This window comes from Bos indicus x Bos taurus, chromosome 19 (assembly GCF_003369695.1).
Source record: "Bos indicus x Bos taurus breed Angus x Brahman F1 hybrid chromosome 19, Bos_hybrid_MaternalHap_v2.0, whole genome shotgun sequence".
Lineage (NCBI taxonomy): Eukaryota > Metazoa > Chordata > Mammalia > Artiodactyla > Bovidae > Bos > Bos indicus x Bos taurus.
Genome location: NC_040094.1, coordinates 21527118 through 21543966, shown reverse-complemented (window position 1 = coordinate 21543966; position 16849 = coordinate 21527118). Strand labels below are relative to the sequence as shown.

Below are 16849 nucleotides of genomic sequence, written 5' to 3'. Positions count from 1 at the left end.
GAAGCAGTTATTGCTGTTTAGTCGCTCAGTCTTGTCCGACTCTGCGACCCCATGGACTGTAGCCCGCCAGGCTCCTCTGTCCATGGGATTTCCCAGGCAAGAATACTGGAGTAAGTTGCCATTTCCTTCTCCAAGGGATCAAACCCGGATCTCCTGCATTGGCAGGTAGGTTCTTTAACACTGAGCCACCTGGGAAGCCCCCTTCCTAGAAAGCAGTGCTTGAGCGCTAAGGCGCTTCAGTTATGTTCAGGTCTCTTTGACCCTATGGACTGTAGTCTGCCAGCTTCCACCGTCCATGGAATTCTCCAGCCAAGAATACTGGAATAGGTTGCCCTGCCTCCTCCAGGGGATCTTCCAACCCAGGGATCGAACTCGCGTCTCTTAGGTCTCCTGTATTAGCAGGAGGGTTCTTTACCACTAGCACCGCCTGGGGAGCCCAGTCCTGATGGCTGGTACAGTGAGTGGCAGGTAGGAGGTGGAACTGGGCTTTGGTCTTCTTGGGCAGTGCTTAGCAGCCTTTTCACTGGGCTCACTGGAGCGGCCAGGATGACAGGCCTGGGGTCTCCAGACCCCCTGCTGGGCCCTGGTTAGGTGACAGTTCTGCTCAGGCTTCTTAGCACCCTCACCCTCACCCCACCGTTGCTCTTCCTGGAGAGGAAGAGGGAGGTGACAACTGTTTCCTTTATTCTGCAGAGCTGACAGCGTCTGAGACAGCTTCAGAAGAGCTGTCTCTTGGCTCCTTCCCACCTGCTCCCAGCCCCCACTTCGGCCTCATGGGTGTCCCCAGCCCTGGTCTGGGCACCCTGGGGTACTAACTCCACAGGCTTCTCTCCATGTGGAGCACTGGCCTCTCACTGCAGCCCTTGCTCACCACCCAGACACCCACAATTTCCTCTGCCTGCAGGCCCACCCACCCCGCCCCACCAGCCCCACCCTCCTCAGTCGCTGGCAGCGTGGGGGAGAGGGACGTCTACACAGAGCGTGCAGTCGATTCCATGCACATCCCCGGTGTATTTATAACAGGGAGGCGGCCACAGTGGGCCTCAGACTGATCGTGTGGGTCTCCGCTCCTGCTGGACTTCACAGGGTGGCCGTGCGGCTGCTGTTTGGGCACAGCGTGCAGCGGGCCCTGTGTGTGTCTGTTGCTGTTGTTGTATCGGAGGTGACGTTAGTGGTTGTCTTGGCCTCTGCCGCAGTCATTAGATGGCTGGGGTGAGCCTATGATTGCATGTTCTCAAGAACACCGTGCTGTGATCGAGTGTTCATGCGTGCTGGTGTGTGTGTGTGTACGTATGCTCATCTTGATCCTGGCCTGTGGGGCTGGGGGGCTGCAGGTCTCAAATTCCTCTGCTATTTTTAGGGGCCATATCAGCTCAGCTGTCGGGAGCCTGGGTGTGTGTCAGCCGGAAAGTCTCCCCCTCCCTGTCCCTTGCCCCTAGCCCTCCAACACCTCCGGCCCCCCACCTCCACCCCACGTCCTTCCCCTGAGAGCCTCCTCCTCCTCCTCCAGGCACGCTGTATCCCCCCTCTGCCTCCTAGCATACCTGGTTCCCGCAGTCCTCCCGGCCAGGCCACTCAATCTCTCACTCTCTCCGACTGGCTCTGGCCAGGGTTGGGCAGCTCCGGCCGGGAGGGGCCTGGGGAGAGGGAGGGGAACAGGGGCGGGGCCGCTGCCAGTGCTATTTTGAGCCGCTAACGGGAGCAGCTTCGGAGAGGAGACTCCTTGCTCTGGGCTGCTCCGGGCCAGGCCATGCGGGTGAGTGTCCCTGTGACCCCCCACCCCGGAAACGCCCCAGACTCCTCACGCTATTTCCTCATTTAGGAAAGGAGGGGCCTTTTTGTCGTTTCCCTCGATGTGGCTGAAGTAGGTGGGGAGGGAGGGGTCAGGCTCCTCTCTTGGCCTCTTGGTGGGGAGGAAATCCTTCATCCTCGCAGTCTCTGCCTCTCTGAGGCAAGGGGCAGGGACTCCTGGGTCTGACTCATGACTTCGGGAGTTTGGGAGGGGGCACCATCCTCTAAACCTCAGGGTCCGGGACAGTATCAGTCACCCCACCTGCCGGGACACGCCTTCCTCACAAACCGTGAGTGCTCCAGGCCTTTATTCCTGACAATGCTATTTCCTCCCGAAGCCCAGAACCCTAGCATCTCCCAGGCCTTTGGAAGTCCTGTCCCTGGTTTGCGTTGCCAGCAGAGCCCTCCACCTACCCCCCACCCCTCTTTCCTCCTGGTGAACAAGAGAGAGGGGCTTGAGAGGGCTGGTCTGGGGACTTGTCAGGGCTCCCCACTCAGAGCACCCGAGGGTGGGCTCAGCGTCGCCTCCTCCATTTCTATGAATCGGACACTCGAACGGGGCACAGATGGCATCTTGGGGATGCCCTGACTCTCTACAGGTCTCTTTTTTAGCAGAGATTACTTCAGAAGAGTAAGTTCCTTAAAAAAGCAAGTGAGGAGAGACAGAGCTGCCCTCAGTGTGTTCTGCTCCCCCCACGCCGCTCCTCCTGGCCACCAAGGATAAGGTTTTCAGTTGTGTCAGCAGTTGGCCGAGTCTAGGAGCTGGCCTGGCGGGGGTGGATCAGGAGCCTGAGATGTGCCCGAGAGCATTTGTGTCCCCCTGTGCCCAGAGCCTGCCCCGCCCCAGCCTCAAAACTGGCACCAGCTCCGAGGTGTGTGGGCGGGCTGGGGGTGGAGCCTGAGAGACTTCACACCCTGGGAGTGGGTGCTTCCTGCTTAACACCCCACCCCACCCCACCCCTGCCCACCTTGGGCATCCAGGTCTCTGGCACAAGGTCACAGATTTGGGGCCATGCACGGTGATGGCCAGGCAGTTGGCAAAGTGCCCTGCAGGTGGGCAGTGAGGATCCCCAGAGAAGGGGGGCCCCCCAGCAGGTCTGGCCGTTGGAAGAGGAAGCCTGGGCCTTCTGCAACTGCAGTGCTGACAGGAAGCCATCCCAGTGCACCTGCTTCCTCCAGGCTGGCCCGGCCGGCAGAGGCCTCTCACTTGGCGGCTTTCTGTTCCGCCCTGGGCCAGAGGAGGGCTCTCGCTGGAGGCTGGACCGAAGGGGCCGGGCTGTCCCTGCCAAACTCTTCTCCCTTTTCTCCTCTGGAGCCTGGCCTTGAAGGCATTCCTGGCAGAGCCACCCCCATTCCTCCCAGGAGGCTCAGTATAAAGCTTATTGCAGTCACGGGCAGGTGGAGGGGAAAGGCTATCTCTGGAAAACCCCTGCTTTCTACCCAAACTGTTGCTCTGGCAGGAGGTGTCATGGGAGGTCAGTGACGCAGGTGAACCAAGGAAGGGAGGGGGCAGGGCTACCTTCTGTCCCCTAACATGAGCCTCCGAGGTTCCTGCTGGAGGACAGACCTGGGTGTGCGTCCCAGTCGGCTACTTGCTCCCATGAGACTTTTGTTGTTGTTCAGTCGTGAAGTCGTGTCTGACTCTGTGAACCCATGAGACCTTGGACAAGTCAGTCCTGAGCTTCCTTTTGCTCATCTGTAAAGTAGGAATCAAACTAGTACCTGCTTCAGAGGGATGTTGTGAGGATTAATTGAGATAATGCATGTCAAGGGTTCAGCACAGTGCCTGACACTTAGTACATGCTCAATAAAGGCTAACTGTTCTTACTGGTATTTCTTCCTCACACCACCACCCTCCTCTCCCATCCTTAGATAAGTTGGTGCTAGGTTAGGACTAGCAGGAAGAGGGTCACCTGGGAGATACCCTCTGCATTCAAATGGTAGAGGGGAGAGCTGCCAGGCTCCTTGGTCACAAGTGGCGGATCTTCTCTTCCTTTAGGCACTCACTCTTGGGGTTTCCACTGTCCTTGGGGGCTCACAGTGGGTGGATGTCTTGCATGGACATTTGGGCCTCAATGCATTTGCCCAGGCTGAGCACTCCATGCCTGGAGGGTGCCTGGTGGGTGGGATGATTCTCCTAGGGGCGTTTGTGCACCCGTCCCCTCCTGCAAGGGACCCAGAGGATGATAAGTAAAGAGCAGATGGTCCTGCTCGTGATGCAGAGGGTGAGACCCAGCCTGCCCCAGCCCCACAACCCAACCCCAGCCTTGGAAGCCTTCAGGGCAGAGAGTAGATGGGTCTCTCCACACATTTCTTAGATTTCTCCTCCTTGAGAACAAGTGTTTTTGGCTGTTATCTCTTCCACTTTTTCTTTTTTATGGACTGTTTTGCCATCTTTATAATAGAAATAAATAGTAAGTAACAAATACATAACACAATAAATACCAAGTGTTTCTATTGCGTCTAATTTGCACAATTTACAAGATTGTTATGATCACTGTTTGCTTACTATTTAGGTTCTAGTGTTTTTGATTGATGTTATTTTAGGAGGAGTTTTCCATATGGCTACATTGTCCACATAGTTGTTAGTTTAAATGGCAACATAACAATGGATTGTACTAATTTAGCACAGTTTACCTGATCCCCTCCCACTCTAGGGAGTTAATTATTTCCAATTTAGGGCTATTATAGATGCTGCATCTTTGCATAGGTTTGTGTGTGTGTGTGTGTGTGGCGGGGAGTGGTTTCTCCTAAGTCAGCTTATACATTCCCTAAGGTGGGATGGCTACTGTTGGCTCTGCAAAGAGCTACTAAGCAATTTCAGAGTGTCCTGCTCTCCCCTCATCCCCATGGCAATTGGGTTTACTATCTACTTATTGTTGCTAAATTTAGAGATTATACCTCCCTTGTTTTTCCCCACATCCCTGGGAATCGGGATGGACAAGCTTTATTCTCGATAATTTACAGCCAACGGAAGAGACCAGATGGGAATAAGAGGTTTGTACAGAGGACCCCCATTGCAGGACCGTCAGGCAGCAAACATCTATTAAGTGCCCACAGTATGATGAGTAAAAACAGAGTCCTGCCCATGAGGAAATCACAGTCTGGAGAGTGATCTAGGCAGCACAAGCGGCTCCCAAGATCCATCCTGGCTGTGAATCACAATGCTCCTACCTGCCAGCTGGGGGGCCCTCAGCGCGGGACTTGCCTTCTCCATTTCCTTACCCAGAAAGTGTGTTGTTGTTAGGATTAGGTGAGGAGGGAGTGTGAAGCACCTACCCCTGTGCTGAGTACCACAGTGAGGATTTGGTGAGCCTTGGTTTCTCTCCCCTTCCCGGAAGAGAAGAGGCCAGGAGTGCCAGAGAGGCAGGAGGTGGCCAGAGCCTTAGAGAGTGGCAGGGTTATGGTCCCTTTGCAAGTCCAGAAACTCAGTTTGGACACGTTGAATGCTGGTAAGCTCCGCCCTTTCAATCTCTGCTTTGGCTGGACCCAGGCCTCCCGGAGCTCGATGCTGACACAGATCTTAACCAGAGTTGGCCACTAAGGATGACTCAGCCCCCCAGCCCTGCCTGACACAGCAGAAAAGATGGGCCTCCAAGGGAGCCGCACAGGCTTGCAGCCGGAGCCACTGGGGTTGAAACCCCAGCCCCACCACTTACCAGCTTTGTGACTTCATCTCTGAGTCGTCTTCCTCGTCAGTAAAACAGGAATAATAATGGTTCTCCTATCCTAAGGCTATAAGATTTATATACAAAAATACACATAAAACACCTTTACAGGGCCCTTCTCATTGTAGGTGTTCCAGGTTCAGTAATGAATGTTGTTGGAAATGTCTGAACTCACCAGAGAGAGAACAGGTCAGAGAAGAGAGGCTGTTGCTCCCAGGTACCCTCGCTCCACAGAACCATCAGGTCTCAGTTCTGCTAGGGTAGCAGAGAGAGATGCAGGTGACTGTAGCAGAGAGAGATGCAGGTGATGTAGCAGAGATGTTGCCACCATCTTTGGGACTGCATTCCTTACCTGTTCTCTGTGGGACAAAGACAGGTATTTCTTAATTCTAATTTTAGTTAAAATCTAGTGATAAGGAAGAGAGGAAAAGATCCAGGCACTTGAGCACAGAAGCCACAGAAAGAATTTCCTCCAGGGAAAAGCCTACATCTGTGGTCGGAAGGATGCTCCTGAGGAGCAGCTGACGTGGAGGCAGCCCGGTGTCCTCAGAGCCTGAGGCTGACAGGCTCCTCTCTGGACACACGGGAGAGCTGGAGCAAGGCATCAGAGGATGAGTCAGTGAATTAAACAAGCCAACTTACAGTCTAGAATATAACCTGACAATAGGGTAGAAGCTTCCATGGTGGCTCAGTGGTCAAGAATCTGCCTGCCAATGCAGGAGATGAGGGTTCAATCCCTGGGTCGGGAAGATCCCCTGGAGAGGGAAATGGCAACCCACGCCAGTATTCTTGTCTGGAGAATCCCATGGACAGAGGAGCCTGGTAGGCTACAGCCCATGGGGTCGCAGAGGAATTGGACACAACTTAGCCACTAAACAGCAACAAATAGGATAGAAACATAAACAAAGCAAGTTAAAAATAATTCACTGAAAACAAAATATTCTCTCCTTTTTTTTTTTTGCTATGAATTCATGATAAGTAAGAATAAGAGTGATGGGCTTCCCTGGTGGCTCAGTGGTAAAGAATCTGCCTGCAGTGTAGGAGATGCAGGTTCAACCCTGGGTTGGGAAGATCCCCTGGAGAAGGAAGTGGCAACCCACTCCAGTATTCTTGCCTGGGAAGTCCCATGGACAGAGGAGCCTGGCGGGCTACAATCCATGGGGTCGAAAAGAGTCAAACATGACTTAGTGACTCAACAACAACAATAAGAATGAACCAGTTTAAACTCCGCTGACTTGAACAGATTCTTGAGATGACACCTCTCCCTGGGCTGAGGCAGATTCCACCTGTTGAGTTTTGAGAGGACCCACTCTGGTTTCTAACCCCCAGACAGGGCAGCTGTGTTGTTCCCCAGGCTCCTACCCTTGGCAGGTGCTGGTGAGTTGCAGGTAAAAGGCAAAGCCACAGGAGTCCTAGTCCTTCCCTAACCCCCTCCTGGTTCCCAGGCCTGCAGGTTCACTGAATTAAGAGCTTGCATGAAAATCCCATAGACCGAGGAGCCTGGCGGGTTATAATCCACGAGTTACAATCGCAAAGAGCTCGACACGACTGAGCATGCACGCATGTGCCTGTCCGCACCCCGACTCCTAGGGTACCGGACCTAGAAAAGACTTTAGCCACTGTCTGGACCAGCCCATCCCCTGATTCCACAGAGAGGCCAGAGGGGTGAAGCAGCTTATTCAAGGACACACAGCTGCCCAGGGCAGGAAGGTCGAGGGCCTGTACCTCATTTTGTCTTCTCTTTCCTCTAATCTTTTATTCCTTACTCCTTCTCTGACCTTTTGAGCTTCATAATCCTCCCCCCTCCACTCCATCCTTCCTTTCCCCTGTGGCCCACAGTCTTTGTCCCGGCAGGTCCTGGTCTTTAGGAAGACTCCGAGCCCCTGAGAGAGCCTGCCCCCGTTTCTTCTCTGACCCAGGGTGTGGGCTGCTTTCGGCACCATGGCCTTTTCATCAAGGTTTGCCTTCTGGGAGCAAAAGGAAAGTTATACTTCAAAATCTTTGTGCTTTTTTCCCTCTGTGCTTGGCATGGCGTGTGCAGGCAGGAGACTGGCTGGTGCGAGAGGGAGCTTTGGGACCTGGCGATGGACTGGGGCATGTGTATTAGGGGGTTGGGTAGAAGGACCAGGGCGGGCAGTGAACTCCCTCTTCTTGCCTGGATGGGCTCCTCTGCTGGGTCATGCTCCTCCCCTGAGCTCCACCTCTGGTAAGCTGAGCTGCCTTTTGTCCCACGGGTGCCCCTCCAAGTTAACCCCTCAAGTCCTCTGCACGCCGCTGCTTCTCTGACTCACCCCTGTGCACTTGAGCTGCTGTGAAGGGGCCACTGGGAATGGCTTTGGCTCTGAGGCCTCAGAACTGGGTCTCCCCAAGTCTGGGGTCTGGAATGGGGAGGGCGAGAAGGAGCCAGGAGTGGGGAGCCGGGCCAGTTGACTGCCTAGGGCCAGAGGGTGATTCAGGCTGCAGACCTGCGCGTGCCTTTGTGCTGTGCACAGTCCCCAGCTGGGCAATGACCTCCAGCAGACAGAACCCTCCGGTGGGGGAGGGGCGGTGAGTCAGCCTCAGGCTAAATCCAGACCTGAGCTCAGAGCTGGGTCTGGTGTCACAGCCATCTCAGGGGGCTGCCATGCCTCACCACTTGGGAAAGACCCTTGGGGCCCCAAGCTTGAGCCACCCAGAAGGAGGACAGACTTGGAGCTGGCGAAGGACACGGAGTGGACTTGGAGTCTGGGCCATCGCTGGGCCCGAGCTAACAGCACTGCGTGCCGTAATGAGTGTGTCTGGGTGGTGTGTGAACACTCGCTGACCCTCTAACCTGTATGCCCGGGAATTAATGCATGGTGTGATGGGGGATGGGTGGCATGGGCCTTTGCGGGGGGCGTCAGGTGCAGACCTAGACTCTCCTTCCTTTCCTCTCCACCAGCCCCTCTCTGCCTGTTCTCTGCTCCAGTCCCAAATTTCTAAAGTCGTGGAGTCCCTTCTGATGAATAATGGGCCTTTTTCCCCCTGTCCGTGGCAGTGTGAACTAACTTTGAAGCTTGAGCCCACTGAAAATAGCTCTATGGGCTATTAGCTTTAAAACTGCAGCAGCCATCAGGCTGGTCAGTGCCCCCAGGCATTGCTAATTAGAGCTCAAAATCAGCCATGGACCCTGGTTACACAAGGATAGTCCCCGCGGGTGGATAATTAAAATGATTCTGGATGCGTTTCTAAGGATCTTTTCCTTTAGGAATCAAGGACTCCTTCCCATGCTCCTGTCCCTGGTGACAGACCTGTCTTTTTCCTCTAGTCCTAAGTGACTGGGGGAAAAAGAGAAATGAAAACCATTGGGACTGCCTGAGCTTTTGAAGGGAGGGATGCTAGTGAGCGGGAGAGGAGAAGCCTCACCCAGACCGGAGGCCTAGCCCTCTGGGTCTGTTCTGAGCCAGGCTCTGAGCTGAAAGAACCATCAGAGCGGCCATACTGTCTGTTCTTTTCCCAGATACGTTATGGTCACTGCCGTCTGCCCCTGACTCTGTTCCTCCTCTCTAACTCAGGCCAGCCAGCTCCCAGGCCGGGCACAGACCCCAGAGCCCGGGCATCTTTCCTCCTTTCCCCTCCTCCACCCCCCCAACCTTGGGGTTGCCTCCCTCAACTGCATGGTTGGCAGAGTTCTGTGGGTCTGAGGTTGGGAAGATATCTGGTCTCCTGAATTCCTGCCTCTGCCCGACTTCCTGTCTCCAGCCAGGGCTCGGCTGGCTGGTGGGGAAGGCATGCAGACTCTGTGCTGAGGAAATCGTACCGACCTGGAGGCCAGCCCGATTGGGCTGCCTATTCACCCCACACTGAGCTCTGTAGGCCGCATACACAGGGGTCCTTCCCCCGCAACAGTCCTGGGGTCAGGGGGCTCTTGTTCAGACCACCTCCTGTTTGAGCTGGGAATGGCTCTTGTAGTTCGGCCTGAGTTGAACTCGCTGGATGCTTCCTATAAGCAAGGCCATGATGTCACTCTCATGGGTGGACCTCTGTAGGCAGCCCATGTGGGCCACATGGCCGGTCACTGACGGTAAAGGATCCATGGCTTTAACCCCCCACAGCGATGCTTCATCCTTGAAGTTGTCCCTGGACAATCTTGACCCCAGGGTAGGATAACTGTTGCCCGGGTCCAGAGCCCCAGGACTCCCAAGCACTCAGGAGCTCTGCCTCTCGGAGGGAGCCACAGCTTGGATGTTTACTTCCTGTGCTTTCACTGCCGGGTCTCCCCACCCTGACCTCTGACCTGCCAGTGACTTCTGTCTGCTCCCTCAGGTTAAAGAGGAGGACAAAGCTCTCCCGAAGCCTGGCCCTCCCGCCAAAGAGGAAGGGGCTGTAAGTGGTTCTCCCAGACGCATGTGTGTGTGTGTGAGAGAGAGAGAAAGGAAGTGAGTGAGTGAGTGAGTTGTATGTCCAGGCGGGCTGTGTCTGGGAGGCAGTTCCATGGAGCCGGCAGGCCTGCTAGCATGCCCCTTCTCGTGTGGGGTGGCTGGAGGGAAGGCCACTAAAGTGATGGGAAGAACAGCAAATGTGATGCCAGCCTGGGGTGTGTGAAGGAGATGGCAGTGCCAGGCATGTTGGGGACCTCTCCCTAACCCCCCTCTCCTTCATTCCTTCCTATGGTCCTGGTTTCCTGAACTCTCTGGGGCTGGAGAGGCATGGGTAGGATCGCTCTTAGGTGGGCGAGCGTCACATGAGAGCTCAGCTGTTGGGACTCCGGGTCCTGCTCTGATGGCACAAGACAAGATGGGGAGGTATCTCACTGCAGCTGCTGCCATCTCTTCCCAAGACCCCGTCAGCTGCTCGGTGCAGGCAACCAGAGGCAGGCGCCAGCCACCCGGTGCCGTAACCCCCACCAGTCATTCTGCCTTGGGACAGAGGCAGAATAAAGGGACAGTGACCCTGAATAAAGCTGGACGCTTTTAAGGCAAGAGGGGAGAGAGTTCTACAGCAGCCAGGTCCAGAGATGTGCAATTAGGCGAGGGCTGCTGTTGGCCCAGCGGGCAGGAGGGCCAAGGGCTCTGGGACTACTGGGTCACGGAACAGATCCGAACTTCGTTACCCCAGAAGGTGCCTGCCCTCCCCCGCCCCGCTTCCTTGGGTGGAGATTTGATTAGCCAGGTGTTAACGGCTTCTACCTGATCTGTTAGCAGTCCTGCCAGGCCAGGGTGATTTCAAAGGGATATGTTTGAGATCTGTGAGGGAGGGGCCTTAGAGCATGCCAGCTCTGGAGGGAGAATTAGATGTAAAGAGCTTAAAAGACTGCCTGGCACATAATAAGCTCCGGATGATGTTAGCAGTTACTAGCATCATCACTGTGATCATTAGCTTCAGTTAAAGGGTGTGGGAGGAAAGCCAGAAGGGAGTGGAGCGTGGGACCCAGCAGTGGGGGTCACGTCAGCTCTAGGGGCTCTACATGCCACTGAACACTCTCAACCCAAGAGCTTGAGGAGGAGGCCCCTTTAAGGCCTCCCTTCCCCACCCCTGCAGCCGGGCCACCCCTGCTGCTGAGGCTTGGGCTGAGGTCACTTGGTCTCAGTCCACACATGGCAGCCAGAGGTCTGTCCACTTCTCTGAGCACCTTCCTGCATATCAGCAGAGTGGCTGCCAGCCCCTCTCAGAGTCTGGTACCCAGGAACACCCTAGAACCAAGGTCACTGTTTGGGAGAACGAGGACTCAAGCACATCTCATGAATGTCAGAGGCTTACCAGCAAGGGGCCCCCAGGTTGACCTGGCTTCCCCAGGCAGGGTGGCCATCTTTGCAGGGGACTGCCCTGCCATACTAGCCAGCCTGGTTTGCCATGCCCAGTGGCAATCCCTGGAGACCACAGACTGTCTCCACCAGGCAGAATGTCACAGCATCTCTGGGGAACTCCTGGGTGCCCAGAAGTGGGCTGAGCCAGGGCCCCAGCTCTGAGCAGAGCTGAGATGTGGTTGCTTGAGTGCTTAACCCTTTGAGTGTCGCAGCTGCCCCCTCTTCCTCCTATTATTCCGCACACACACTCTGGGAGTCAGGAGGTCTCCAGTCCTTGAGAGGTTTGCACAAGGAAAACGGCGGGGAGAGTGGCAGAAAGCAGGCTGAGGTGGAAGCTTCCTGGGCCAGCACTGGTTTTCCGCAGCCCTGGAGAGCTCGGGTGAGGAGTGGATGGTGGCCACAGACCAGAGGAGTCGGGAGGAAAAAGGCTTGGCATGTTTGAGGGCTGAGAATTCCTTCCTGGCTGTGGTTTTCATTGGGATGGGCAGGCTCTGGCGCTGACTGCTGAGAAAGCCGGGTCATAGGAGGACCACAGAGGCAGGAAGGCCCAGAGTTAGGCGCAGGATTTAATGGTAGGAATGGGTGTTTGGCCTCACTGTGCTGCATCTCTGCTGTGTTTGGTCTGTGAGGGATTGGGCTTCCCTGGATCCAAGCTTGATTGCTGTCCTGATGTAAGCCCGTATTGCTGGGGTGCCTCCTGGGCCTTTGGATATCCTGTGCTGGCCTCTCAAAGCTCAGTCTAGAGATGGACAGCAGGTGACCTGCCTGTGCTCTGTGGGAGAGAGAAGCCAAACTCTTCGATGCAATTGTTCTATCTGGAGGATAGAACGGGGGCTTTCTGGGGCGGCCTCTTGGAGCTTGTGTTGTCTGTTGAATGAATGGAAGTTCTCCGTGACCAGGCGTGAGGGCACGCCTCTTACTTCCTCTGGGTAGGGTGGGCAGGGACACAGGGCCTGCTGCTAATGTCTCCCTATATTTGTGTGACCGTAGCCAGAGGGCAGCTCAAAGGGCAGCAGTGGCCCATCTAAGAGTCCTCAGCCTTCCACCAGCCCTGTGCCCTCCGAGCCTCCCCAGAGAGCCAAGAGCCCCACTTCTACTCCAGCCATGAACGGCCCGGCGGCTACCTCAGCGGATGGCCCCAGCGAGGAGGCCCAGGGCCTGTCCCGGAAGAGGGTGGCGAATGCAGTGAGGAAGGTGGTGAGCAGGGTGCTGCCTGGTGAGGAGCCTGGGAGCGCCAAGGAGCCTCCGGGCAGAGGGGTCCGATCCCCTGAGCACCCGGCTCGAGGCAAGAAGGCAGAAAAGGCAGCCCCTGGCCCCAAGCCGCCACCCCCACCTGCCCCCCCTCCTCCGCCTAAGCCCGAAGCAAAGAAGGAGGCAGCCAAGGACGAGCTCTCCATGGGCCTGCGGAGCCTGATGTCCCGGGGCCGGGGCAGGGACCACAAGCCGCGGGGCAGGCAGTCTCCTGGGAAGGCAGAGAAGCCCTCCTCCAGCCAGGAGCCAGGCTCCTCAGGGAAACCAGGCTCCCCGGCCCCACCGGAAGAGCTGGCAGACCCAGGCTCCGCTGGCCCGAACCTCAAGTCGAACCTCACTGGATCGCAGCCGAACAAGTCAGCAGTCCCTGATGCTCAGCAGGAGGTACCCGAGTGTGTCACTAACCGCCCGGTCCCCTCGCTGTCCTCGACGGAGGGCTGGCGGTCAGCTTCCCCAGGCTCTTTTGCACAAGCCCTGCATGACCGCAAAGAAGCTGGGCCCGGGCCACGTGCAGATGGCAGGGCTGCATGGCTTTCCTTTACTGAACGCCAGAACCCAGGGGCCCTGTTGACCGCATGGAGCTGCTCTTTTCTCACTCTTCGTGGGAGGTGGGGCCTGGCCCTGAGCCGTGTACCGTGTCAGCGGGAGGCCACATCCCAAGCTGCCCGTCAGAATCTTAGCAGATCGTTAGAAGGGTAGAAAGAATTTCTGAGATCAGGTGGCCTGTGCTCACACCTTGCCCCCAGCCCCTCACTCCTGCGGGCCCTCAGCATCTCGAAGCCTTCCGCTGTCGCATGGGGTTCATATCGGTCTACCGTCTTTCCTCTGAAGCCCTTGGGGCCACAAGTATTTTGGAAATGAGTGATTTTTGTATTTGGGAGTGTCTTATGATGTACATAATGAGCAGCAACCCGTAACCAAGCACATTATTTCCACGAGAAAACGATGCCCCGGCTCAGTGGTAAAGGAAACACCTGCCAGGGCAGGAGACGCAGGTTCGATCCCTTAGTCGGGAAGATCCCCTGGAGAAGGAAATGGCAACCCACTCCAGTATTGTGGCCTGGGAAATCCCATGGACAGAGGAGCCTGGCGGGACACAGTCCACAGGGGTCGCAGAGAGTCAGCCACGACTGAGTGACTGAGCACACGGTGACGCTGATAACAGTGTTTGTTAATGCCATCCCTGCCGTCACGGTTTCTTCAGGCCTGGACAACTGTCCCCTGCTGTCCCCTCTGGCAGCAGGACTCTTGAGGAACTCTAGGCCCGAGTGGCAAAGGAGCACAGTGGGCCCCCCCTTTGGATCTGGGGTTCCCATCTGTCCACAGAGTGTCCTCTGGGTGGGACAGGAAGCTGAGAGGCACAGGGGATTCATCCAGCCCCTTTCCCTGGAAGGTGATGCCTGCTTGGCTGGTCCTTGGGTTGGGGGGCATTTCTCTTCAAGCTTTGCCATTTTGTGAACCCTTCTGGGGCCTCATGGGGTTGCGCAGGGGAGTGGGGTACGTGCCAAGTTTCACTACTGCTTCTCTCTGCTCCTTCTGGCTGGAAGGGGACAGTTGGGGACGTGGGGGCAGGGGACTTCCTAAAGGCCTGTCCTGTCCCCCAGGCCCTAGAGGCCTACCTCTCTGACTGCTACCCGATAGGATTCCTAAGGTCCCAGACCCGCCTTGCTCCCCATTCCATTCTTCCTGGGCTTTGAAGAACTGAGAGGGGAGCAGCCGCAGCTCCCCCATCCCTCCTGGCCCACTCTGTCTCAGGGAAGTGACGACCTGGCACACAGGAGTTGGCAGGGGCATTTTGGCTGGATGGGCTGGTCGTGAGTTGAACCGCTAGCCCCTAAGGAGAACCTCCAAGGAGCCAGAGAGGGTCATGTGCCTGGTCCTGGGCCGGCTTCCTTCCCTCTGGCTCTCTGGGTCGAGTTGGGGCTGAGATGGGCCTTGACCTGGAGTTCAGCCATGTGTTTCCTGGGCCTGGGGCGGGGGCCAGAGAGGATGCATGGGAGAATGGGCCATCTAGGAGCTGAAAGGGTTAAGGTGGTGGAAAGAATTAACCCTGGAGCTCCCAGGCACCTTTTTTTAATTCTCCTGCATGCGTGCTAAGTTGCTTCAGTCGTGTCCAACTCTTTGTGACCCCATGGACTGTAGCCCACCAGGCTCTTCTGTCCATAGGATTCTCCAGGCAAGAATACTGGAGTGGGTTGCCACACCCTCCTCCAAGGGATCTTCCCAACCCAGGGATTGAACCTCTGTCTCCTACGACTCCTGCATTGCAGGCAGATTCTTTACCTCTGAGATAGCGGGGAAGCCCTTTTATTGTCATTTGATAGCTTAAAAGCTTAAAGTGGTGCCTTGCTTGCCTCACTGACCATATTCCACTTACCCATGGGGGTCCCAGTGGCTTCCTGAGCTAGAAGCTTGGTGTGCTGTGCCCCTAACGTTCCCGGGGGCCAGGACTAATGGTGGTTTGACCTTTAGGCTGGAGCTGCCCCTGAGGTCTGGCTGACCCCCGCAGAGGAGGCCCACCGGCGGCTCGAGAGGATCTTCACAGCTCCAGTAATGCCGCCTCTCACCTGTGGTTCCCAGTCCCTTGTCTCTTAGCAGGGGCTGCCGGCCAGGCTGTGTGTGTCCGTGTGTGTAGGAGCACCGACCATGGAAGGCGGGCTCCCTGGTGGCCTGGAGGCCTTCACGTGGGCTTCCCACGTGAAGAAATGAGAGAAGAGCAGGGCGGGGGGTCTGAGCACAGTGAGGCCTGTTCCTCCAGGGAACCCATGGGAGGGGCCCCTCTTGGCTGGAGATCCAGCCCGCTCCTCTGGCCCCAGTCTCTTGCCCCAGAGGGCCTGTCTCGGTGCCAGGACCTAGTGGGTGTGAGGCAGGGAGCAGTCACTCTCCTTTTTTGATCAAGCCCTGATTCTCCAGACCCAAGTGGGGCTCTAAACTCCTTGCCCATTTCTCACAGGCAAGGTCCAAGGCCGGGCGGCCTCCCCTTCGTTTCTAAAAAGGCCTTGGAGTAACCAGACCGAGATGGGGAGGCGAAGGCTGGCCACAGGCTCTGGCCACAATCGGTGGTCCTTGGGCAGCTGGCAGGTGCACCTGGATAGATGCAGCCTCTGCGTGCTGTGGGGTGGGAGTGGGGTGGGTGCTATGGGACTTTGAAGAAGGGATCCTAGACATAGAGCTGCTGGTGGTCTTGTTTGATGAGCTACGCAGAGGTGACAGCTCTCAAAGACCATCCTTGGCTTGGGGAGTGGCACCCTCGGGTGGGTGTTTGGAGGCCAGGGACAGCCCATGTTGGGGTCTGGTGGCTACAGGGGAGCTAGGCTGGGCAGTTCCCGGGAGATCAGGCCACAGGCTCCCAGGGTCTCGGGCCCTGTGGGTGGTGAGGTGGCCTGGCCTAGCAACACAGAAGAGGAGGCTGTTGCAGAGTAGACTAGATGGCCTAGGAGAGACTATGGCCAGAGGCAGGGAGGCTGCCACCTGTCACAGGGAACGACTTATCAGAGCATCTGCACTAAGGAGTCTGATGGTGACAAGTGTTTCTTCACCACCCAGGGCCTCTCCTTACTTGGTCTGGCCTCTCCTTACCTGGGTGCAATGCGCCTGCCCCAGCCAGCCCCCTTACCTCCTGGGGATGCGTCCCTCTTTCCCCCTACTTGGCCCGGGGTGCTTGCTGAAGGGGACACGCGGACAGCCTGCTTGTCTTCACCCCTCTCCTCTCTCTCTCTTTCTCCTTTGCCTGCCGCTGGTAGCTGGACCCTGAGGCCGCCTCTCCTGCCCACAGCCAGGTAGGGCACTCCTGCCCCGCTCAGGAGCCCTCCGGTGACCACCCGCCACCCCCGGCCTGTACCTGGGCTGGCGTCTGTGCTCGGGCTTCGTGCTGGAGTGTAAGGCCTCTTTCCCCTTCTGGCTCCCAGCTGGTATCTGGGGGGATCCCTGGGGGAGGCGATGCCGGGAGCTGGACATGGGGCCGCCACTCTGTGTCCAGCCCTGGAGGAGCCTCTAGGCCTCTGTGGCGCGAGGTTCTCAGCCACTGAAGCCCGAGGGCCTGGCGAGAGTGTCGGCTCCTAGCTGTTTCTGTTTCTGCGGTCTCTGGGTGTGTGTCTTCGCTCAGTCGTGTCCAACTCTGTGTGACCCTGTGGACTGTAGCCCTCCAGGCTCCTCTGTCCATGGGATTCTCCAGGCAAGAATACTGGAGTGGGTTGCCATACCTTCCTCTGGGGGAATCTTCCCAACCCAGGGATCGAACCCCAGTCTCCTGTGGCTCCAGCTCCGGGTAGAGAAAGCTGAAAAGACTGAATCTCTACCCAGCGCCCCACCACCACCTCTGCCCCCTCCCCAACTCTGGAGCCTGAAAAAGTGCCTCCTCTGTCTCCCCCTGCT

At 56.8% G+C, this 16849-nt stretch overlaps 1 protein-coding gene across 14 annotated transcripts in view; it reads left to right on the top strand.

The window, feature by feature from the left end:
• MYO18A (myosin XVIIIA) overlaps nt 1–16849 on the top strand; it is a 101173-nt gene that overhangs the window by 36694 nt on the left and 47630 nt on the right. For 9 of the 14 annotated variants that reach the window (XR_003506878.1, XM_027518753.1, XM_027518749.1 and 6 more), the window contains one exon: nt 16219–16254. The exons of 4 other annotated variants lie outside the window; for them this stretch is intronic. Coding sequence is in view for 9 of the 10 variants with exons in the window: in XM_027518753.1 (XP_027374554.1) it covers nt 16219–16254 (36 nt within the window). In the remaining variant the exon portion in view is untranslated. Of the gene's footprint in view, nt 1–1673; nt 1757–16218; nt 16255–16849 lie in introns of those variants that run through there. One more of the 14 variants, XM_027518756.1, reaches the window with a different exon arrangement.